A 25,328-nucleotide genomic window follows, 5' to 3' on the forward strand; every position below is an offset into this window, starting at 1 on the left:
GGCTACATGCGTGCATGCATGCCTGACATCATCAGGGATCTGGGACAGTATCCCAGATCTGCTCCAGGGCTTCACTGGCTCCTGGACAGTCTGAGGTGCGTGGTGATGATGGATGGACTAAAACATAATGTCCCACAGGTGTTCTGTTGGATTTAGGTCAGGCATGCGTGAGGACCAGTCAATGGTATCAGTTCCTTCATGCTCCAGGAGCTGCCTGCATCCTCTCATCACACGGGGCCGGGCACCAAGAGAAACCCAGGACCCCTTGCACCAGCGTAGGGCCTGACGATGAGTCCAAAAATGTCATCCCTGCCTAGCCTGTGGGTTAGCTGTGCATGCCTCCCCAGACCATCAACCCGGGCATGCTGAATGATGTTACAGGCAGGCTTATGCAGACTCTTTCCCGTGTGTCACATGTGCTTAGGGTGAACCTGCTCTCACCTGTGAAAAGCACAGGGCTGCCAATTCTGGTATTTTATGGTAAATGACAATTCATGATGCCAGGCGTTGAACACAGCGTCCACTACAGGACTTCGGCCCCTAGGCCATCCTCATGAAGTCTTTTTCTGATCATGTGGTCAGAGCCATTCACACCAGCGGCCTGCTGGAGGTCATTTTGTAGCTCTGGCAGTGCTCATAATGTTCCTCTTTGCACAAAGGAGCAGATGCTGGTCCTGCTGATGGGTTAAGGGCCTTCTACGACCCTGTCCAGCTCTCCTTGAGTGACTCCTGTCTCCATCCTCCTGAGACTCTACTGGGGGCACAGCAAACCTGCTGCTGATGTGCCATCCCGGAGGAGCTGTAGGGTCCCGGTATCACCACATCGACTCGAGCCAAATGCAAAACTAGTGACAAGACAGTCAGGAAAGATGAGAAGGGGAAAAGTGCCCGTGAAATCCACCTGGAAAACCATCCTGTGTCATTGTTGCCCCTCTAGGGAACCTGACTGAACTCAGCCCGCGCAGCTTCTTCATAACCCATAAAATACCAGATCAGTAGCTTGATGCTCTGATCAAAGCGTTGCTTTAATATTTTGAGCTCAGTGTGCGTATCGTCCTGTTTTCCATTTTGTTTTTGCCTCTGTGACGCAGACACACCTCTTCTCTGTCCTGAGACCGTTGTGCTTCTCAGCAGCAGTTCAACAACATAAATGTAAACTCCAATTATCGGAACATAAAGTCAATCTGGCAAAACACTGCGATGTGAGTTTGTTAATAAAAGCGATCTCTGTTGCATTACACGAGGTCATCTGACCTACTGTTAATACAAAAAATCTTTTCTGCATTTTCAATCAGTGAGATTTTAGAGAAGCTTAATCATCATAATTTGATCCCACTGTTATAAAAACATTTCTTTTACCACATGTTCAGGCCAGTGTGTCGAGCGCCCTCAGTGGGCTGTGAGTTGTCATATGTTCAGCACCTCGAGGCTGTTCTGAGGTCGGCTCAGGAGCAGAGGAGTGAAGGATGACCTCAGGTGACATTTAGGATGACTTTGATGTAGAAAGATTGAAATAGGAACCGTGTCATGCGATAGTCTGCCCCGCAGTAATCACCACGAGGGAGACACCACACATGAAGAGTCTGGGGGGCCGATTTAGTGCTTTCACACCTCCACGAGTGCGATGAGAGCAATTTTATGATTTTCACCTGTCACCTTGCATGAAGCTGGGCCATAAAAATGATGGAAAACCAACAGCGACTCACTACGTGTACACACACGCAGCTTTGTTATAGACCTGATTTCTCTTCACGTCAATCTGCTTTGCCGGGAAAGTTTGGAGCCTTCGCAGCATACAAACATCTCTGTATTTTAGGCTTCTGCTGCAGAGAAAGGTGTCAGATATAGTTACGTCTCCACTTAGAAGCCTGGGGTAGCGAGTGATTGACTGCACCTGGCCTTGAACGGGGCAAATACAATATTGTGGTTTGCCAGGATAATCTTTTGGGCAGACTGAAGCCGTCCCCACAGGCTTGAAATCCAACGAGCCACAAAGGCAGTTTAATATACACCGATGTCCCGGTTCCTAGGGTTAGCCGTCACTCTCGTACACACACACACACACACACACACACACACACACACACACACACACACACACACACACACACACACACACACACACACACACAGCAGGACTTTACTTGACATCGGGAAGGAGGTTGAGTATCTGAGTAATTCCAGCTGTTGTGAAGCCAGCAGGACTCAGATTGTATGAGTCAGTCACTGTGGAGCTTTAATCAAGACGGGCCCTCTGTGGGACTTCCCTGAAGGACGAGAGAGAATAAAGTCTGATTGCAAAGCCTCGAGGCCGCTAACACCTCTCCACCTCTCGACCGGGCTGACTTGGAGTAGGTGTTGGCCAATCTAGCTGTCACCCCAAAGAAGCACAGCAGTTAATTTAGTTCATACAAAACATGGAAGAGAGGAATGGAGGAAAACTGTAGTTACACTCTGGGGTGCAAAACTCCAAAGAGCCTCTGATATCTGCAGTGTTTTCAGAGCTTTTTCCTCAAGTGATGGATTGAATTACATGGTAGCTTTGGACTGGAGAATGAGGTCCCACTGAGCCAACAGGAAGCAAAAACACTTGCTGTCACTCAAAATACTTGCAGTTATGAAGGTAGCGCTGATTTTAAACTCTAAACCATGAAACGTGCTGCGGTCGCGTGCTGAAAGCTGCATGCTCCTCTCTCTTACGTAACCTCGTGTTATTCTGCAGGACGACTCCGCAGAGATCGCAGAACTGTGCTTTTGTACAAAGATGACAGATGTGCACGAGGTGTAAAGAAGTGCAGCGAGAGTAAAACAATGTGTGAAGCTTTGATGGATGAAGGCGCAGCAGGAGCGGCTCTTTGTTTACGTCTTTCACAAGATGTGTCAGAGCTAGCTTATCTCTGACAGCGTGTCGGCGTGCGAGGCGGGGTCGTCCCATTCTGAACCGTTCGCAACATGACAGCCTTGGTGAGGCTAAAGTGAGCGATGCCATCTCTGATAGAAACGGCATCGCTCATGTGCTCCCGGGTAGCTTTGCGGCAGGTTTGCTTTGGAAAGCAGGTGGAAGAGCAGCTAAAAGCAGGTTTCCCTTGACTGATTTTAAAGATGCTGGAAATGGTGATAAGGCACAATATTTGTCTTTTTTCTTTGAAGCTGTCAAAATAAAATGCAGCTCGCGTCTGGCAGCGTTTAACACTGACGTCCGACACCTGATTAGTCACTGCAAAACATGGATATACTTCAAACGCTATCGTCGACTTTACACAAGACTTCTGAGAAGTAATGTGACATTAAAGATTTCCCTGCAAACCTGTGTAATGAACATGCTGGTAGTTTTAGCATTTCAGTCTATTTGATATCAATGGGCTAAAAACTGCTTTCACCACTTTTCAGATATCTCGTGTTGTGATCTCTTGTTTCTGCTGTTTTAGTGCTATTGCATTGCTCTAATGATATCATCTGACAACATTACCCTGTGCCATCAAATCCCTAATGTTTCATTAACTTGCTGTCATTCAGCATTAGAAGATCATTTCTTGTTTTTCTGCTTTGGAAACTCTCGAGCCTTTTACAGAAACCTCCCTGCTCCTCGTCCTGGTCGTCTTCTTAGAATTTGGTCCCTAGAAGAAGTTCATGAAAGTGGGGCTAGATTCTTGGCTCTGCATGTTTGGCTCTGGTCACAGTGGGAAGAATCAACCACACCTGTACACCTGTAGGTCCAACAGCAGTGAGTTCCTGTTTGTTGGACCCGAGAAACTTTTGGTATCTGTGACCAAACCTGGTAAGCCTAACCGAGTGAGTCTATAAAGAATAAAGAAGAAGTCAGTCTGGTTTCTCTTGCTAAGGCTACACACACATGCTAACTGCAGTGAAAAACATTCTATATATCGAATGACAAGATGAGAACCCCGCGGGACAAGATGTGACAACCTTAATTATTAAAGTCCAAAAGTGTGTTCAAAGAATAATAAATACTCTGCTGAACTGATAAAACGGCAGATTGTCTTTTCTTTTGGACACAGTGACAGAGTCTGATCTCCTGAGTACCTCTGTCTCCCTCCGTACTGAACTCTGGCACCGACGCAGGAACTCCGCCAACTTAGCCATCCGGAGTGACACAAGTCTGTTAGCTGTGTTTGAGTTATCCGGCCCGGGTTCCCCTACTTCTGGGAGAAACCGACTGCTTTCAGTGAAATGATGATTTGATTACTGCGAGCACTTGACTGGCGCTGGTGTTTGACTTGGCAGGACTCAGCCTCCCAGTTAATAGCGGCACTTACAAATCCTGACGCTTCACACAGGCCCTCCAATAAAAATACACAAAGCAGAAAAGATGGTGTAAATCTGCTCTTTTTTCCCTTTTTTCTCATTTAGGAAATGTAGTGGGTTCAGTGTTGCAAAGACCTCAAGACACCAAGCAAAGCAAATTTAGCAATGCTGTGTTTCTTGGCTAAACCGAGCTGCGTATAATTCATGATGGCTGTTGGTGAGACGGTTCAAAGGCTAAGACGAGTAAACAGAATTTGTATTATTTGGCATTTACAGTTCGTTTTAAATGACCGTGCTTTGGCTGAGTCGGGCTCTCTATAAGCGCTGAGCGGTCCAGCAGATAACTTTTAACAGGGGTAAAATAGTGGTGACTCATCAAGATTCATGCCGACTGATTCTTCTCAAGTCTGTTTCTCTTTGGTCCAATTTTACCCAGAGTTCAGCTCACGATGCTCAGTGGACACGCTGCCAGAGTCTCAGTCGCCCTCCGAGTCTTTTGGGGAATCGGTATCTTATTTGAGCGTAGTGTTAGTTTGGGCTCGGCTCACACTCTTCCACACATCCAACTGGCCAATCTCACAGTGGGTGTACTGTTTAAGCTGCTTTTGCTCCCTGCAGTTACGGCACATCTGCAAGCCACCTTGGAGCCCACCTCCACTCCCCCACTTCCTTTTCATGCTACATCTGACTTCATCAGTGTCACAGGTGTTGTCAGCAATATCTTTTCTTTGCTACTGCTTTTCCATATATTTACCATTTAGTTAATTAGCAGTGAAAAATCATTGTTATTCCAAAATAACTGATATAAGTCACTGGTTTTATTTACAGACTGTGTTTCCGAGTGCTGATGTTTCTCGTTTTGTTCTCCATGTTTAGAGATTCCTACATTTCCTATTATGTTGTCATTGTAACAAAATGAGTCGGAACAATCTATACATATTATATTTTGGTATAGAGTATATTTAAAAGTAGTTAAAGTCTGTGAAAAGGTGTTTTAAGCCCTGACCAAACAGTTTGGGTGTCTAAATCTAAATGGAGAGTAAAAATGAAAGTAAGTTGAAATATAATGCAAAAACAATGGTGCCAATGAGTGACTGAAAATTAACCTTAAACATTTTTAAATATGCATTTTAAAAGGAAAGAGAACACTACAAACTGCCCGACGACAGGAACCCGAGTTTGCTCTCAGAATGGATGTGAACAAATTTAGGACGAAGTGGAAAAACTCAAAGGACAAATATGTCCCAGCATTTAGACAGAGCCTGGACTGTCAGCTGATTTAAAGAGTCAGATTTTTAAACATGCCAAAAGAAGGAAATACACCAATAAAAAAAAAAAAACAGGTCTAAAAATAGACAACCTGTAAATTTTAAGCGCTGTGGACCTCGTCGGGGTTTCACAGAATACAAAAAGCATAAAGTAAACCTTTAAACTCTGGTTTCATTTCCACCAACTCATGTAGGAAGTGACCCAGACAGACATTTATGTTTTGTGTGGCTGGAAACGACATGTGAACGAGTCGTGAGTCAAAACATTAGCTGAAAGGCGCTAAAAGTAAGCAGAGCTACGCATGAATGCTGTGAGTCGGTCTGAAAGAAGCGCCTTTCACATTAACAGTGATGAATGCAGTCTCCTCCATATGTGTGAGAGCAGAGTGCTGGATGTGTTTGTGGTGGGGCTGTCGGTCTCCTTGCAGTAATAATTAGCCTTTCTTCGTGTGCGAGCACAGGAATAAAACTGGGGGGCTTTATTATAAGAACCTTATGATGGAGGTTATTAGCGCCGAGGTCTTGGCATGCCGATTGGCAGAGACGTGGCGGCACATGCTGAATTCTGCCGATGACCTAAGGGACAGGGCTTTTGTGACTTACCGGGCATTTTGCCCGGCTCTTTGTTATGGCCTTGTGTTGCCCTGAGAGCATGCTGCTCTTTCGAAAAGCCCCGGGTTCAAAGCCTCCCAGCCCGATTGGGGACTAGGGATTGGGCCAATGCCAGGGAATAAAGAACTCCCAAACATCTAGCACAAAGACCCCTCTGACTCCATCCCTCCCTTCTACTGTCCCTCTCTTGCTCTTGTTTTATATCCTGCTCGCTCTCTCGCTTGGCCAGTCAGTCTGCGTTGTTTTAATCCCCGGGTCGGTCACTGCCGAGCTCCACGCTGCCTCTTTCTGTGTTGTCTCTCTCACTCCGCTTTATCTGTTCATAGCAAAAGCTTCCTGGATATCCATCTATACCTTCCAGCCCTCTTGGCTGATCCCAGCTGGACAGTTCCCTTCACATCTACAGACACCCTCCCCCTGTCCTCTTCTCTCGCTTTCAAATCTCTTTAGGATCCTTCTTTTCATTGTCTTTCCGAGTTCCAGCTCTCCCTCTCTCTCTCCATCTCTGCTGACATCAGATGAAACCCTCCACAGACTGTGGATAAAGATAAGCCCTGTGAGATAGACTGTGTGCGTGAGAGAGAGTAAATCCGCCATCTCCACCTCCGGCCCCCCACACCCTCTCTCCAACACTGGCTCAAACCCCTGGCACGTTCCTTCTGCTCAGGCTAGCAAAGCCACTAAGCCAGCCTCTCCCTCTATCCGCCTCCCCATGCGCAGCATTAGCTAACCTGCTTTGTGGCTATTCGCTAATTAAAAACATTTACAGTGCGAGCCAAAGCCTGCGCCGGCCAAAACAGACACGCTGCCATTCTCCCACTGACCCGCCCACCCCGCCGATTCCTGTCCATGCACTCACAATAGATTAGCCCAACAGGTGCCGAATATTCTAATAAAAACCGCTCGGAGGAGGAACACTGAAACGGAAAAGACAAATAGGTTTAATTATGAAAAGTCCAGTGGAAGCACTGACCCATAACTCTCACGTACCAATGCGAGAATTACTGCCTGGGCTTCAACAGGTGCTACATTCGGTTTGCAGCTCACTCAGAAGTGAAGAATCAGGTGATTGCTTCATTTCTCCAGCTCCTCCAGGCTCAGAGTCAGCAGCTGCATCCTCAGTGTTAGAGAGACGTGAGCAACACACTCACACAAATACACAGTGTTTCATGCAAAGTGAAGAAAATGTGGCCTCGGCCAATCGGAGAGAGCATCTGTGAGTGGCGGCTTTGAAAGGGACCAATAGGACAAAAGGCCTGTATCGACTCAAAACGCAGGTGCACCATGATTAGCGGGCAGCAGCTGGTGAGGTCGCAAACGGACACGGGCACACAAATGCATGCTGGGTACACACACACACACACACACACACACACACACACACACACACACACACACACACACACACACACACACACACACACACTCAGTAAATGTTCTGCAGTCCTTTCAGAGCTCTCTCTCTTCCCAAGCTAACAGCGGGCATTAGGAGCACATGCGGTACGGCGTTGCTCCGTCTCGCCGGCCTTTGATGAATAAAAGCAGAGAGAAGAATACACGGTGCACAATCTGGTATGAGTTTGAAATGACTACTCTTTGAAAAGTGAGGGATGAAGGGGAAGAGAGTGAGATGTAAAAAGGAACATAAACCATCAGAGAAGCTTCGCAGGGGAAAAAAGCTGATAAAAGATGAGATTTTTTTTAAAGAAATCAATTTCCCGTGTATATGGGTTTATGTTCACACATTCTGCATTTGCGTCAGCGCGACACTGAAGGTGTGAGAGAGGGAGCTGATGTGCGGCTCTTTGGAAGCCTCCATCACCTCCTTTCTACACAAATCCAGCACTGTCACGGGCAGCACCACCCCTCCTTTGCCAGCTCTGCTCCTCTCGCTGTTATCCTCCCTCGAGATGTGCCATCATCAGCTCCAGTCCCGGAAGTCTTGCGACAAAGTCTGTCCCATCATAATCCAATTTGCGACAGAGTGATGGGCAGCAGATAACTGCAAGAGGCACGCAATTTTGTTTGGTGATGTCATTCACATCCCCCAGTGACTCTGAGCGACCGGGCGGCATGCCTAAAAGGAGAGGCTTTCCCTCATCATCAGTGAGTAAAATGTAAAATCTCTGCTTCATTAAAGGTCTCCCTTCAGCAAATGAAGCTCCTTCCAAGGAAACTGCATGAAATCCAGAAATGGACCACGTGGCAGATTGAGCTGTTCAATTAAAACCCAACATCCAAACGTCGTCAGGCCGTTCATTTGCACAGAATCTCCTCTAAGCCCTGGCAAGGGTTTTCATGGAGGCTCAGAGTCCATCAGCGGGGGATTGATAGCTGAGAAAGTAGATGAAATTCAAGCTAGTCATCTACAGCTAGCCTCGGGGACTCTGGGGTAACTGCTGCACACTTCTGAGCAGAGGTGTTTAATGGTTGATTAGCAGTCTTTGGGAGTCGCCCTGTGCACCAAAGGCACTGTCCTCTCCGCTTTATCCCTTGCTGCGAAATCAATTAGCACAATTACAAGGCCTTAGTCCCATTTAACATTAATCACAGGGCGGCACGGTCTGGGTTAGCAGCTAGCTTTAATTGACAACTGACACGACGGTCTCGGCTTTGACGGCGCACGAGATCTCATCAGACGGCATTTCAGCGATGATGCAGAAAATCAGACGTGTCACTCTCAGAGGATGGAGCGCTGAGCAGACTGCTGTCATCTCCACTTCACTCCAACAAATTCACAAACTGATATTTGATGCCAGTCAGCGTCTTTGTAGATGAGTGAGATATCCTCTTAGGTGATCGTTTTATTAAGGCGTGCTGGTGGAGCTTGGATCAGGGAATGAGGAATACTTTGGTAGAAATTCAAATGTGTCAGTGATTATCCAAAACAACGGATTAAAATGAAAAAGTCAAAGGAACTACTGTCAAGACGGACGAATTCTGCTTCCACCTTTGTATCTGAACAATATCCACACCAGAGTATGCACTGATGCCGTGAGCCAGTCGTCTGAATCTTGGTCGCAGATCCTAAAACTGATCCGAAAATCTCATCTGTACCAGCAGCAGTAGAGTTTAAAGGTCAGTGACTGATGAGGATGAGTCGGTTTACTCCAGCAGCATCGTCTGTATGAAACAGGAGCGCAGCCTGAAAAGTGGAGTCAATGCGATGATTTCAACCTGTCAGCAGAGGGCAGGTTTTCTGGGTGTGGAGGCATAAAAATGACCTCTTACTTCATTCATGACCTCATTAAACACTTTTCAGATCTCTGCTCTCAGTTGCTAGATGTGAATCTGAGGTGTTTTTAACATTTAGAATAAAATAGACAAATGGAGCAAGACTTTGGATGGTAACCTAAATGCTCCAGTTTATGAAAAACCAAATGGTGATGTCCATCTTCCATGTACACTGGGCCTGATCAACCTGAAGGATAGATCTGGTTTGTAGACTTGTTTACATCCAGTTTCCATTTTTATTGGGACAAGATTCCTGTAAAGTGGAGGACAAGGATGAGACCAGCTTTGATGCTGAAATAGAGGTTTTGTGCTGGCACTTTCACTCTGAATCTCCTGCTGTGGGACATAAAGACACCGTTTTCTATCCTTGACAACATGTTGAGTCTCATCCCTAGTTCTGTGCGATATATGTACCTTAGACTGTTTTTAACTGCCCGTGTTATGCTTTTATATGATTTCATGCTTGAATCAGTTAAATTAATTCCACAAGTTGAAGCTAATCTCAAATTTACTCGGTCCTGATGATGGAGGCTTCCTGTTTCGGGTGGCCCTGTCAATGGGACTGTACTCACTCTGTCTCCTTTTTGGCTTGTGTCCCTGTCAGCTGTGGGATCATAAGAAGCTTGGCTGTTCTGTTTTCCTCGTTGCAGTTACAGTTAGCAGCCCGTCCCGCGGCCTTGGTAATTAGTGCTAAGAGGTTTATCTGAAGTCAGAGCTCTCAGGTCCTGGACAGATAGAGCTGACCGGGACTCGAGACTCTCCAGAGACCGTCGATGGCTGTTTCTCATCCATGGACCTCCTCCACCTCCCCAGCCCACTTTTTTAATAGATATGTGTGTGTGTGTGCCTCTTGTTTTGACTGAGGAGGGTCTCTCGGTACCATCTAAGAGGAATAGGAGGTCGTTTTCCCAAGTGGTCCAGCCTCACTGTGAGCTCGAGGAGCTGGGCGCTGTCAGCGTATTAGGCTAATTTTACCCCTACCACCAGGCCAGGAGGGGCGAGGTGGGAGGGAGAGAGGGAGGGCACATTAAGGGTGTTATTTTAAGCAGCTGTGTCAGCGCGTAGGATGGGAAGCAACCTGAGAGTTTATCAGAGGTGTGTGTATTTGTATGTATGTGGCCACTACTCCTGCTATTAAAGACATGTATTGGTATATATTAATAGATGTCTGTGGAGTGATACTGTACTATGGAGTGCAAGGAATGCAGCCAGCACACACCCACACACACACACTCGTTTTCATATCTTAGCGAGGGCGTCTCATTGACATAATGCTTTCCCTAGCCCCTAACCATAACCATAACCCAACTGTAACCCTGACACTAAAACCACATTTCGAGCCTCAAAAATGTCTTCAGACTTATGGGGACAGGGATTTTGGTCCCCACAAAGATATGTAAACACACACACACACACACACACACACACACACACACACACACACACACACACACACACACACACACACACACACACACACACACACACACACACACACACATCGTGCAGCATTGTACACCTTGTCTAAAACGTGATGATTCAGCAGAGCACAGATACCGGAGCGACCCACTACTGTCTTTAATTTCTTTATCTTTAAACACACTTCCTGACACTCTGCCTCAGCATCGAGTAATTAGACCTACCTTGCGCTGCATGCAGCTCATGCTAGTGAAATGAAATTGCTCTTTTTTTATCGTTACCATGTTGTCAGACCAGCTGCAGATTCAGCCCTTCTGAGTGCTGTTCAGACTTAGTGAGCTGCAAACTTCATTCCCACAGGCTTTAGGAAAATTGCTAATCAGAGCAAAACACAGCAGTGCTGATTTAAACCGCTGTCCTCTCCTCCTCCTCTTCCAGACAGCGAGATTGTTCCTCCAGACTGCCTGCGTCCACGCTCCTTCACCACGGTGCGCTCCTCCTCTCTGCGGCGTGAAGCGGACGACTCGCGCCTGTCCGTCAGCCTGTGCGACCTCAACCTGCAGCAGGAGGACGGTGGCTCAGCCCACAGCCGCTCCCACCGCCACACCCTCCACCTGTCCTCCACCTCCTCCTCCTCCAGCTGCCCCATCCCGCAGAACTCCCTCAACTCCCAGCAGTCCTCCCTCCTGCCGTCCACCCTGGAGAGCGACCTCCACTTCCACCAGCTGCGCGGCGCCCACATTAAGACGCTGGACGAGCAGACGGTGGCACGATCTGAGCATGCGCGCGAAGAGCGCACGCTGGTCTTCACGAACCGGCCCCTGCGCATCGGCGAGACCGTGTTCATCAAAGTCACCAAGTCGAGCCCGGCGCGCTCGGGCTCTCTGTCCTACGGTGTGACGTCCTGCGACCCGGCGGTGCTGCGCCCCAGCGACTTGCCCTACAACCCTGAGGCCCTGGTGGACAGGAAGGAGTTCTGGGCGGTGTGCCGAGTGCCGACGCCTCTACAGAGCAGTGACATCCTGGGCTTCTTGGTCAACCAGGAGGGGGAGGTCATCCTCAGCCACAACGGCACCAACGTGGGCATGCAGGTGTGCGTGGACAACTCCCGCCCGCTGTGGATGTTCTTCGGCTTGCATGGCGCAGTGACACAGCTGAGGATTCTGGGTAGGTTACCATAATAACAAAGGTAAAACTATTTTTAGGCCCCTGGCATTTTGTGTGATTGTAGGTCTTTATCTTATAATATAAAGCAAACCCAGCAGAAATGAAACATCAGCTTCATGCTCCATGAAAGAAATTAATTTCATTAGAAATCAGATATTATTGGTCTTCTCCGAAGGACTAAACTGCTCTGAGACGGTGATGCTGGACTATAAGCCTTCAGCTACCACCCGGCTCGTGACCACTTTCACTAAAAGAGGCAGAGGCCCAGGTTTGAGCTCCTCGGGCTGTTTTCCGAGTGTTGTTCCCCAGATGTTCTCTCCACCCTCTCCTGATCAAAGTAAAGCTGAATTATTTATCACGCAGGTTTGCTGTCGGTCCTTGTCCTGGTTTAATTAAACATAGCATTTGTTCAGGTGAGAAATCAAGCTCAGCCACAGTCCCACATCAGCTGATTATCCCTCTACACATCCAGTTAGCGAGTCTTCAGCTGCCTACATCACAGCACATCTGTGAGTTGCTTTGTACTGAAGCCCACCTCACATGTGTTCCCTCATGTTTGTAGCTGCTGCTGCTTCCCCACCTTTGGATTGCCACCCAGCGAATGAACATCAAGACAAATAATATTCTCAGAAAGTATTTGAGAGAGATTAGAGATCTTAGAAAGGCTCCTCAGTTCAGGTTTTGCATAAGGACCACTTCAAAACACTGGTCCCTGCATCTGAAAAACCCAAATGAGAGGTTCGGCTGATTGTTGGTACTCTAACTTCCCAACGTCGTAAAATCTCGTTTCACAGGATTACAAATGGCTGTGGAGTGTTTTGGTGTCTGATAACGCTTCAAACTAATCTGCAGTGAAAGTGAATTTTCTGGTCTGGATTTCATTTTCTCACTGGCGCTCGTAGCAGAACCCTTTAAAACGAAGCTAATTTACTGTGAACGCAGCATCAAGAGCTTTGATACAAAACTCAGATATTTAGGATGTGTACACTTCTAATAATATCATCATGTTCTCTTTGGAGTTTTTATTATTTAACAGGGGCAGTGCTGTTAATGAGGAGATGAGAACGTGATAGATTTTAGCAACACAACAAAAGAAAAAGTTACAATGAGATTTATTCCTCTAGTCAGGATGTCCAAATTAGAGATGGACCGATCCGATATTACGTATCCGTATCGGTCCGATACTGACGTAAATTACTGGATCGGATATCGGTGAGAAATTAAAAATGTAATCCGATACATTAAATATAAAAAAAAACACCTCACAAAACTTGCGACACGGCATAACTCGGCTCATAACCGTAGCACCTCGGAGCAGTGTGCTCACGTGATAGAGCGGCTGTGTGTATTTGTAGCCTCGCTACCAAACCAGCATTTCATCTCCGAGGAAGTTATCCCAGAGAGAAGTAAAGCAAGTGTGTAAGTTCATCTCTGAATGTTTGTAAAGCGTTCCCATGTTAAGCTTAACAACCGATATATGGAGCGACTGCCTCTCTCTCTCTCTCCCTCACCTTCCTGCAGCTACTTCAATCATGAAACTGCTTAATGATCAGCTGATCGGCTTTTCTGTCGCGAGTCCGTCTCTCTTCTTTGTTTTTGGCCCACTTTGCACCAGAAAGAGGAAACCAGCGGCTGAACAACAGCAGCACCTTTAACCTTGATAAGCTGTTGTTAGAATTTATTTAATATTACTTTCTACACCAGGATCCTTTTCTAAGTAGCTGACGGCTGGTAACTGTGCAGGGGCGGATCTAGCAAAGTTTAGCCAGGGGGCCGATAGGGCATTAACAGGAAAAGGGGCACAAAGACATACTTTTCTTTCTTATTCTCATTTAAAATGTCTAGCTTTTAATAAATAATTATCTGAATCTTACACCCAAAGTTTTAATCTGATGTAAAATGTATAGAAGTCCATTACTGTATATAGTAACTGTTAAGTCTAATATACCCTAGTAAGCTATAGTACTTTTTCCTTTGGGAAGATACCATCTGTGCAGTCTGCAATTCTGTTGAAGAAAGATGTTGAATCTATTTAATTATTCTTGAAAAATAATTTAATTCTGTGCATTTTTTTTTCACCCTGCATCAAATTAAAGTTGATTACGTCGATTAAGCATCATGAGGTGGGAGGGTGGGGGTGGTTCCCTTTTTTTTTTTTGCTGGGAGTTTGCAACCCTATTAGTTAGGTTGCTTAATATTTCTGCTAAGTACTCTTTAAAATACCAGAATAGGGAGGATGGAGCAGGTTTAAGTTTATTAGATTGATCAGTGTTGCTGAACTATAAAATATTTTGGGTGCAGTGTATTTTTTACATACAGGTATAACAGAATAGCTTTAGTGTTATTGTTTATTTAAACTTGAGTATGAACTTATACAAAATGCAGCAAGATATTAAAAAACAGTTTTATTGATTAAAAACACACTATATCGGATTCATATCGGTATCGGCAGATATCCAAATTTATGATATCGGTATCGGTATCGGACATAAAAAAGTGGTATCGTGCCATCTCTAGTCCAAATGTGGCGAGGCACCCCACAGTCCCCCCTAGTGGTGGCCCTGGTGCCAATCGGTCAGTTTTTATTTTTTGATTTATTAATTTAAGACATATCTGCAAGTATTGAACACTGTGCTATGCATTAGGTAGCTAATTTAATAGGGTTTCACTTCACTACAGCCCATGTGGGGCCTCGTGAGGACAGTTGGATTTTTAAATCATCGGTTTTTAAGTAACCCATTTATAATGCAGTTATTCAAGCCTTAATTGACACAAATATGATGAATGTAACAAGCATGTAAGGCTTTGCAGTACATGTCACTAGTGCTCCGCCTCCTTCATATTTTATCCGCCTCCTGTATGTGGAGTAACGAGCACCTTTTGTCTTTGGCTGCACGCTTTATCTTGCGAGTAATTCTGCGTGAAAGAGTAATTGATGGTGAGAATAGCCATCGCTTTAGCTCAGCGACGTGTCCGGAGGTCAGGAACTTACAGATCAGTGTATTGATCTTAATTTGTCTGGGCTCCCCACTTCCTCCCTGGGGTCCAAATCTATTTGTGTTAAGTGTTGAACGCTCTGACAGTGAGGCGGCTGAGGAAAACAACTTCTCAGCCTCTGGAAATTACAGTCACGGTCATGACTCTTTATTCAGCAGAGGGTCAAGAGTTAGCGAGAGCGCTCTGTTACTCTTGTTTGTCACAATATTTACAGCAGACGTCCCATAAAGTAGGAAGAGTCTAAACACAGTCATAGGATTAGAGAGAGGAGTAGACTCTCGGAGGAGACGAAAAACAGGAAGAGAGCGAGCAAAGGTGGAAAAGTGGCCACGAGAGGCTTCGGTGTGACCGAGACGACGTGAGGCCTCAGCAGGACGGAGACTTTGTCTGTGCGTCGAGCACCTGAGGTTTGTTTATGGTTTGATAATGACAGGAAAGTGTTTGCACTTCATTTCGCCCTGACAAACATGCCTGTCCTAAAGGTGTGTGTGCGTGCGTGCGTGCGTGCGTGCGTGCGCGTGTGTGTGTGTGTGTGTGTTATGGATGCCATTCTGAATGATACTTGTTCTCAGGTCTGCCACAGAAGGTCTGCACCACCGATTTCAGTGACAGCCCCACCTCGACATTCTTACAAACATCATTTTTAACAGCAGGCTGGGTTATCGTGTACGCTACCAGCAGCGCCGACAGGGAAAGGAGAACACTTTTGTCAGCTTTTACAGGCTGACGCGTAAACGCCGTCTGTTATTAATGCAGTGGTTAAGAGGCGTAGCAGCCCAACCAGCTACGACCTTTCAGAGGTGTCACGAGTGTTTGTGTGGAGGAAGAGCATCTATAAATACCTGCTGCTTTTCGTCCCCGACAGCGGCGGAAGAGGAAGCCGAGGTTAAAAGAAGTTAGAGGGGAATAACCTGCACTTTAACCAGCTCATCATCAAAAGCCTCTTTGAATGCTCAGTTCTGTATGTTCGCTAATGTTGCCCTCTGTTAGCCTGACCCACTTACCATCAACAGAGTAACCGTGACAGCTACGTCGATACAAATCACAGTGAGCTTCAGTGAAGCTCTGTGTAGAAAGCCCCTGTCTTTCCAGCTGATTGGCTGTTAGGCTCTTGTTTTTCAATCCAAACACATCTAAATGTCTCATTTGTATCGGCTGTCCTTGCACCAGGAGGTCACCTACTTTACTGTTAAATTACATTCTGACTACGACTATCTGCACCGCAGGCCATCTGGTTGGTCTGTGTGGACTTCTAATAATCGTTTACTGAAAACGGAAAGCCTTGGCAGCGCATCAAAACAGGAAGCTCAGAACAATGAAAGCGGTCCAAGGCGCGTCTCCTTATCGAGGCCCATCTCGGAAGTCCCGCCGAGGTGCGAATCATCTTTACTTTCCAGCTGCTTTGAATTAGGAAATGCCTCTTATCTCAAAGTTGTAACGATATGATTTATTGCTCTGTGTTTACTGGAGAGCAATTTGGCTCTCAGTTTAAGCTGAATTCAAACCAACCCTGCTAGTTGGAGCGAGAGACGTGTCCCAGCGGGCTCCTCGTCTTCGGGACGGCGGGATCAAACAGTCGTCGCTTCAAACAAAGCGTGAAGTAAAGGACCTTTTGTGAAAGCGCCAGCTGTAGTCAAACACACGAGTATATGTGAGGTGAGCCGAGAGAGCTCAGACAGGGTAATGACACCGAGGATGAAATCAATACTGAATCAGTTCTGTTGGCTTTAACGACAGGAAGCTTTTAAAAGTTTCTCATTACTGTTTGAAGGAAGGCGTGTTTAACTGCGTATGTGCATCAGTGTGTGTCCCTCTGTCAGAAGTTTTCCATATCAGTCTTGATATTTAAAGGTGCTCCGTGGAATTTCCTCAGAAACGAGGCTGTGTGTACATTCAGCCTTATTCACAGAAGTGCACATTGTCGTGGTCTTGAATGCGCACTCTTCCTCGCGGTTCCTCGTGCGTTGAGCAGAGGTTGAATCATGCTCGACGATTTTAAATCATGCGCGTGTGCTAGCAGTCTAGCTAGCACATGTTTCGTGACATGGCTAAATTTATGTCTGAAATCTTTATTCTATCAAAGGTATATTTGTGCAAATGTGCATGAACTTGCACTTGATGAAACATTTGCTGATAGTGCTGCTAGTGGTCTTTAATAATGTGCCTTCACTCCAACTTGCTATTTTGAGAACAAAAGTGTCGAGTCTGGGCACATGCAGTGCGTTATAGGTGTGTAGATGGTGTACGGTAGCAAATATTTTTCATCCAGCAGAGGATGACACCACACTATCGAAATTAATGCATTACACAAGTACACTAGTGTTGACATGCTAGTGCCAACACTGAGACACAATCTTGGAATGCTGAATTAAAACAAAATTAAGTGATTCTGTCAGGCTCACAGGCTCAAATTCAATTCAGTTTTATTTATATGGCGCCAATTCACAACAACAGTCACCTCTAGGTCTTTTATATTGAAAGGTAAAGACCATATAGAAAGACAGAGAAAACCCCACAATCAGACCCCCGCCCCATGAGCAAGCAGTTGGTGACAGTGGGAAGGAAAAACTCCCTTTCAACAGGAAGAAAGCTCCGGCAGAACCAGGCTCAGGGAGGGGCTGATGGGAGCGAAACCAGTCTCGAGTTCCACCCACACTAATGTGTGCACACACAAACATGATTGTTGTGTTAGAACAATTTACGTCCACATTAGTATTTCCAGATTGTTCCAGAATCTTCGTCCTGTTTTGACTGAACACGAACATCTGACCAAATTATTATTTCACGGTTGAAGTGTCGTCTCATAAAATAAACACGAGTTCTGTTTAATGACCACAGCTGTGCTGTAATTAGATATGAACGCTTATGTGCAGAGTCATGGAAAAACATATTACCCACAGCCAGGCGCTGTTTTGGTTCCAGCTAATGGACGAGAAAACGGTTATCATAAATTCAGCTTAATATGCCTCAACATTATTTTGATCCATGCTAGCGTTTAACATTGTTGACCTCAGAGAACTTTACCTGCACGCAGATCCTGACGCTAGCTTGTCTGGTTTCCTCATGTTTTGCAAAAACTACTTTGATGATTTAGCAGTGCAGCTGATTTTGAAAACCCCTGTTTGTCATTTTCCGGTGAGAAAAATCGAGGGCTGACAGGGAGAGAAACGCCTGTCGAGACATTTAACACTAAATCAAAGCAGGTTACTGAGCAATGGCCGACTTCTATGTTGGTGCTTTAGTCTGTACTTAACCGTCTGGGTTTGCAAAGACACACCATCTGCAGGTTGACTTGATACTCAGTATTTTTCTGTCCAATCACTTATTAGCGTGTTTCCACAGAAAAGAGCTGAAAACTTGAGCAGCTGACAGCTGAACTTGGAGAGAGAGACGGGCGGTGAGGGGACCTTGTGCCTCGTGGCGTGGAAATGGGACACCCATCCAGTGACCCACTTCGCATGTATTATAGATTCCATTAAAATGTCAACGCGCTCGCGCTCAACTGAAGCGTCTCACCGCCCACATCCTCGCAGCTGCCACGCTCCCCTTCTCCTCCTCTTCTCATCTTCTGTCGGCCCAGCTGCTCCTTCCTTTACTTTCAAATCTTTCTGTTTTTGTTTCCTCATCGTCGCTTCTTCTCCTCACTTTTTAAAGTGGGCAGAGTGTAACCCTAACACAGAAAGATTCCCATTTATGCGTGTAAAATGCTCTTTATATTATAGATAAATATTCATTTGTTTGTGTCTTTATTAACATAGAGACTTCAAATAAAAATGTTCTTTAAAGGAAACCGTGCAGAGGAGTTTCCTACAGTGGGCTCAGACGGGCTCTTCTCAGGCTGCAGGTACGATTACCCATCAGGCAAAGGTTAAGCAGCCCGTTAGAGTCCAATCCTCCCTGTAAAGCACGTTTACTGAGAATGCAGCGCACATGCATACTTAAAGATGAACATTTCTGTCAGCTCCTCTGGATTTTGACAGCTGGACAGTCTGAAGATTGTGTTTACACAGATTTCTGCGATAAGATGGATCTATGAGAGTGAGGCCGACAGACTTTTAACAAGATTTGATTTATTTCACACTCCTGGAAAACAGCAGCGGCCGTTCTTCACACCTCGGCGTCTCACTTTTGTTCCTAATGTTCTTTGTTTGTATTATTCATTCGTGCTGCTCTGAGAGAACTTTTGCAGAGGAATTCAAACTCCAAACCAAGCTGCTCCTAATGATCATTTTTAAAACCTGGAGTGTTTTCTAAGATTTATTTTTGACCTGCATCTAATCATGCACACAGATGCATGCATTCATACATATGCATGGGTGCTCACACACTCCGCTCTGTGTTTGATGCGGAGATAAACAACTCTGGGATGTACGACTGTGTCCTCCCTCCTAAAGAGCTCCTTTGTCTCTTAAGATAATATCTCCACCACAGATAAAAAGAGACTATTAACATTTCATGCAGCGGGGTAAGCCGTGACCTTAAACTAGTATCTACCGAGCTGCTCTCCTCTCATCTGATCCAAACACGCACTAAAAAACATCCGAGCCTAAGTGAGCATTTGTCCCGATAGCACCTCAGAACAAGAGCTTCTCTGCAATTAAATGAAGGCCCACCCATTTTGAAGTGCTTTGTGAGGACAGCGTTTAGCAGAGGAAACGTTTGTGTAAACTGTTTCTCTCTGTTCCGTCTTTCTCTTGATTGGTTTTTTCTGTCTATAAACATGCCTGCAGATTTTGCTTTTAACTCGTTCCCTCCCTTCAGAGGGAATTTAAGCCCTAAACATTCGCCGCCCTCTGCAGGCCTCATTCCTCCCCTCGCACGCCCTGCGTGCCTCCCGTGCTTTGAAAGTGAGGGGATCTGTCCACAGATGCTCTGATACGAGCTAAAGACGGACGGGTGATTGATTGGATGTAGACGGCAGCAGAGATGTGGCTGCAGAAAGCCGGCCCGCCTCTCGCAGCTGTTCGTGCCGGACGCTTTAATCTAGCGGCGAGCATGCAGGATCAGGGCTGGGCACCGCAGATCCTGCCTCAGCTGCCCTGGGTGGGAGGTGCCCGCCTGCCAGAGGGATTAGCAGGGAGAGAGGGAGGATTCGGCCCCGCAGAGGAACCGCTCGTGCCGCAGGGTGATCAGGCTCAAATAATCTGATGAAAGGTGGAACATGACGAGTGCAGGAGCACCTCGTAGGCTGAGCGTGAGGGTTTGATTCCGAGGTCTGCACACATTTTACATTCCAGTACATTATAGCTGCTCATCCTTTCACAGAGGATGTTCATGTGAAGGTCAAACAGCGCCCGGCTGCGTATGTGCACGTCTCATGCTTCTTGAAATGATTTTCATCATAACATGCATAACCTTCTCCCCCATGTTTGGTATGTTGGAACGAGTATAACCACCATAAACTAGCTTAGATGAAGTCTGTATAACAGCCCATGGAGGACAGCGGGATGGCTTGACCTGCATTTTTAAACATTAGAAGAAGTCTTTGATAAAGATTTGTCCCACTGACTAAAGACAGATGAACATTGCCACCTTGAGGTCACCCAGTTTGGCACTGGGCTGTCACCAGTTTTGTTTTTTTAAGAATAGAAGTGACTCAGATGGTGCTAACTAGTGCAGGTTCAGCGACATCCACCCATGCTAGCATGCTGTAACAGTCAGACTCCTAATGCTTGTTTTATGGTACCATGGTTGTGTTTGCATGCATATTAGCCTGCACAGAGCGGTTTTCAGTCTATGCAAACATCCTCCTGTGCAAACCTCCAAATATCTGATAGTGGATGGCTCGACTACACACAGGTGGAACGGCTGGAAAATGGAATGACAAACAAAGTTCACCAGGAACGGAAGAAGGACTAAAAAATCTCAAAGGTCAAAAAATACCCCATGGAGGGCTCTGCAGGTGGCTGCAGGGGACACTTTCATTGTTTTCAACTCTTGGTTTCTAGCAGAGGCTCAGATCAGCTGTACCACATACTTTGAACACTGCCTCCATCTGGTGGCACATGCTCTCTGCAGGTAATCGGGCTGTCCATCACTCCCTACAGTCAACACATTTGTCATTTTAAAAAAAAAAAAAAAAGAATAAGCAGCTGTACAAGTGTAAGGAGTGGACGAGTGTCTCAGGCTGTAAATGTCTTAATTTCTGCTGCAGAGTTGGATAGTTTAACTCACTGCTGGAGCCTCAAGCAAATTTTAGGAACTGCAGTTTTTGGTCCCAGAGAAGTGAAGGAGGAATCTGCACAATGTCTTGTGCAGCTTTTGTGTTGATCCTGTACGGAGCATCGAGCATTCTGCTAAGATAAGGAGTGTGACCACTGCCCGAGGCCTCCCCTTAGAAACAAATGTGTTCACTCAAGCTGTTAAATATGGTCTGCTACAGCGTGTTACGCACTGTACGTACAGTACAAAAACACTCGTGCAAATTCCAAAGGGCACAGGAGCACCGGGGCAATGGCTGCTATGCAAACACAAGAGTCCTTGTGTAAACCCAACCCTGCCAAAGTCACCTCAGACAGATCGTCCTGCAGACACGTGCAGCACACGCATTCCTTCTACCTGATGCAGAGGGAAACACGGCTGCAAGACGGGTGTGGTGTGGCAATGAGACCATTCATATGCTACAGCTAGTTTGGACCAGCTACACATCAGGAAACACTTGATTATCAGAGAACAATCATATATATCAAACACTGGGTTTCAGTATGACACATCTCATGATACTGAAGCTAAAAAGCTTTTCTTGTAACTCGCTAAATTTACCCTTCATAGCAAGAATATTTAACATGTCTTCATTAAATACACTAAAACGATTATTGTTGGGGTCGACATTCTGATGATTGGATTGGCTCCAAAGTGAAGTAGGTCTGCGTGTGACGGCGCTGTCGGGGCATCGGTTGGATTGATCAGGCCGCCAGTGCAGATGGCAGCAGAGCGATGCCCGCTGGGACGTGCGTTAGTGGCGGGCTGTCATCGCTCAGCGCTGACGGTGACTGTGCCACAACAGATGACTCTGGTTTCACTTTTTTCTGTCTGCTGTCCAGGAGAACACCGTGAACTGTTTCCCACTGAGACTCACTGCAGTGGAGTGATGCTTAATTGGAGATTATCTATCAGAATTTCGGGAGCAGGACCACGCCTCCAAACACGCTCCTTCCGGTTGTCATCTATATAGGTTCCCCCAGTTCTGCAAGCTGTTCATTCCCGTTTACGTGCCCCTCCCTCCCTCCTTGTTCTCAGTTCTTTAACTTCTTCATTTCTGTTTAGTACACGGGCATCTGCCAGGCCCGGGAGCCGTCGCCAGTCCCCTTTGAGGCCTTCCCCAAACCGCAGCTCAGTTCATCTCAAAGCATTCACCTTACCTACTAAAACGCTGTCAAACCTAAAATGAGGACGTGGGCCCAGCTAGTGAAAACACAGACATGCTGAAATGGTATAGTTACATATCTGATGTGCACACAGCAGCTGATTTGTGATGCAGTTGTTAGTATGCTGTATTTTGACAGTAAGCTTCAGAGGAGGTAATTAAAGTAATCTGCATTTACGTTGAAGCAGCAAAGCATTTGATGGGAATTCTTTGAGGGCGATTACTTGCTTGCTCTGCAAGAAAGCTCATTTGCATCATAATTTGCATTCTTTAGTGTCATTGCACGTCTTGTGATGCTGCACTATTAGTTATTTTAAATGACAAAGGAACCCACATGAATTCTGTTCAGTGACAATTGACTCTGTTTCCTGTCCAAGGAAACAGCGCTGCAGTGCTTTGTCTCTTGTTGTTTTTGAACAGACGCCCAAAGACCCCAAAAGCGATTCAGTGGTCGTTCTCAGCCCTCTCCAGCTTTTTATTAGTTTAAGTTCTTAAAAAACTCCCAGTGCGCTCACCGCGTCACAGACACCAAATATTTGGACACTTCAGAAAGGAATCGCGATCAGGTCGACTCAGATCTCAGTGTGGACGTTGAGCTCAGGATCAGGACTTTCCCATGCAGCAGCATACTAATGACTAACCTGAGTTGTGGATGATTCATTCTGAACTTTGGTCTGTTTTCAGGATATTTTTAATGAGTGGATATCTGTCAGTACGTCTGTAAAGTATTCAGAGCATTTCACGTGTTCTATATTTAGTCGCCTGTTTACCAAAAGGCACCTGAAGGATTGTCAGACCATGAGAAGCAAAATCCTCCGGTCTGATGAAACAAAGACTGAACTCTTTATCCTGAATGACAAGCGTCAGGAAACCAAGCACCACTGATGACAAGGCCAATGGCGTCCCTACAGTGAAGCATGGTGGTGGCAGCATCATGCTGTGGGGATGTTTCTCAGCAGCAGAAACTGTGAGAGTAGTCGGGCTCAAAGGAAAGATGAATGCAGAGACATCCTTGATGATAACCTGCTTCAGGGCGCTCTGGACCTCAGACCGGGGCAAAGGTTCCAACAGGACAACGACCCTGATGAACGACCCTTGAGTTGCACAGTTGGAGCCCAGACTTGTACCCGACCGAATATCTGTGCAGGGATCTGAAAACAGCTGCGCACAGATGCTCAGCATCCAACCTGATGGAGCTGAGAGGTTCTACTATGAAGCTGCCCCAAAATAGGTTAGCCTAGCTTGTAGCATCATATTCACCTGAGGCTGTAAATGCTGCCAGAGGTGCTTCAACAAAGTTGAGTCCATTTTGGAAAAATGCAGTAACGTGTGGAAGGGATGAAGTGCTGCGAATCTGACGTTTGAACAGACCATCAGGCTGCTGTGGCTAAGAGGCTGGAGTCCTTTCTCCTTAGCTAGCTGCTAACATTAAAGTGCCGTATTTGTTTACAACCAAAATTAGGAGCTAAAAGGAGTTTAAAGAAACCGGCCGGGGTCTGGAAGTGGTTTTCTGTGGATGTAAGAGACATTCCACACAGAGATTTTACAGGAACATGTAGCACAGCTTCAAGCACACCTCCAGCACCTCATCTGTCCATCCGTGAGTCACCGGCATTCCGAAATGTGTTCCCTAACCTTGCACTAGGAATTTCCACTTGTTTCCTTCAGCCAGGATGCAAAGACAGGAAGGTGCCTGCTATTTTTTTTCAAAACTCGATTTCTCAAAGAGGAAACGACAGAGCGGCTCTTTTCTTCGATGATGAATATGTTTGTACTTTTAAAATGCACATTGGAGTCCTCTCTGTGCGTTCGAGCGCTGCGCGTTTAGTGGGAAAGAAGTTCATCCTGCTCTCATTGTCTGTACTCCTGTAGACCGAAGATGAAACAAAAGCAAAACACAGAAAGGTAGAAATGAAGAGCAGTCGTGCATGAGAAGATAATTTGATGCAGCGTCTTCCGTTCTTTTATCTCTGGTGCAAAAATCTGCTTTTGTTTTGAATTATTTGATGTGCCGTGTACTAATCCAGTCTTTTTTTGTGTCTGGGCTGCTTTTTCTTCCAGTGTTTACATCGCTGCCGGTGTCACTCTGTCGTCTGATGATCACGACAGACAGCAGCATCGTGTTGAAAAGACAAATTCTAGTGTTTTTGCTGTAACTGGCTGCTAAATTCACTCATCCAACACCCTGACTGTATTTTCTCCGACCAGGCTCCACGCATCTCGGGGATCCGCGGGCCACGTCAAATCCCAGCTCGCCCTCCTCCTCTCCGCACACCCCCAGCGCCCTGGGAAGTGGCATCTCTGATCCGGTCCTGAACGGAGGCCTGTGCTCAGCCGCTTACTGCAGCTCAGCGGGGGGTAAGTATACCCAGACAGGAAACTGCTACTGTAAAAGTAGACAATCAATCACCCCACAGGGGACTCTGGGGAAGCCATTATAGGGTAGTGAGCAGATGTCATCCTGCAGTAGTTTGGAACAATGGCGAGCACTTCATGGTTCCGCTGCTGCAGCTGGAAGTAGGCAAATGTTTTCGGCACGTGTTCTTATGTCACGTAACTTCTGTTTATGTAAATGGGACAGATGCAGCGTGTTTGTGTACCCACAGGGTGTCGTTTTTAAAAATCTTTAAGCTTCATACTCAAAGTCAGAAGCTGCAAAGATTTTTATGTAGAGCATCTTTAGGAATTGATGAGTGGCACACCACTGGGGATGATTTTGAGACGGCAATTTAGCCTCTGTGATCCATAAATCTTAGATCAACCAAAATTGACTGCAAATGGCTGAAAATTCAGCGAGTGTTCTTTTCTTCAGCAAGAAAAGCAAACTTTTTGGAAGTTAAGGTCAAAAGCCAGGAGGTTAAAGCACTAACTATTCTCTGGACTAACTAAACTAGCAGCAGCACACAGCAGTGAATGAGTCTGGCATAAAGACAGAACTGCAAAGTTCATCGTAGCCTTGAACAAACGCGGGTCTCTAACTGCTAATCCCAACATTTTCT

General features: G+C 46.1%; 1 protein-coding gene across 1 annotated transcript in view; it reads left to right on the forward strand.

Moving 5' to 3' along the window:
* The window catches only part of neurl1aa (neuralized E3 ubiquitin protein ligase 1Aa), a 45,465-nt gene that overhangs the window by 16,473 nt on the left and 3,664 nt on the right, over nt 1-25,328 (forward strand). The window contains exons 4-5 of the mRNA XM_031738950.2: nt 11,238-11,966; nt 24,538-24,687. Coding sequence (XP_031594810.1) covers nt 11,238-11,966; nt 24,538-24,687 — 879 coding nt within the window. The remainder of the gene's footprint in view (nt 1-11,237; nt 11,967-24,537; nt 24,688-25,328) is intronic.

The sequence above is a fragment of the Oreochromis aureus genome, linkage group 6, assembly GCF_013358895.1.
Source record: "Oreochromis aureus strain Israel breed Guangdong linkage group 6, ZZ_aureus, whole genome shotgun sequence".
Lineage (NCBI taxonomy): Eukaryota > Metazoa > Chordata > Actinopteri > Cichliformes > Cichlidae > Oreochromis > Oreochromis aureus.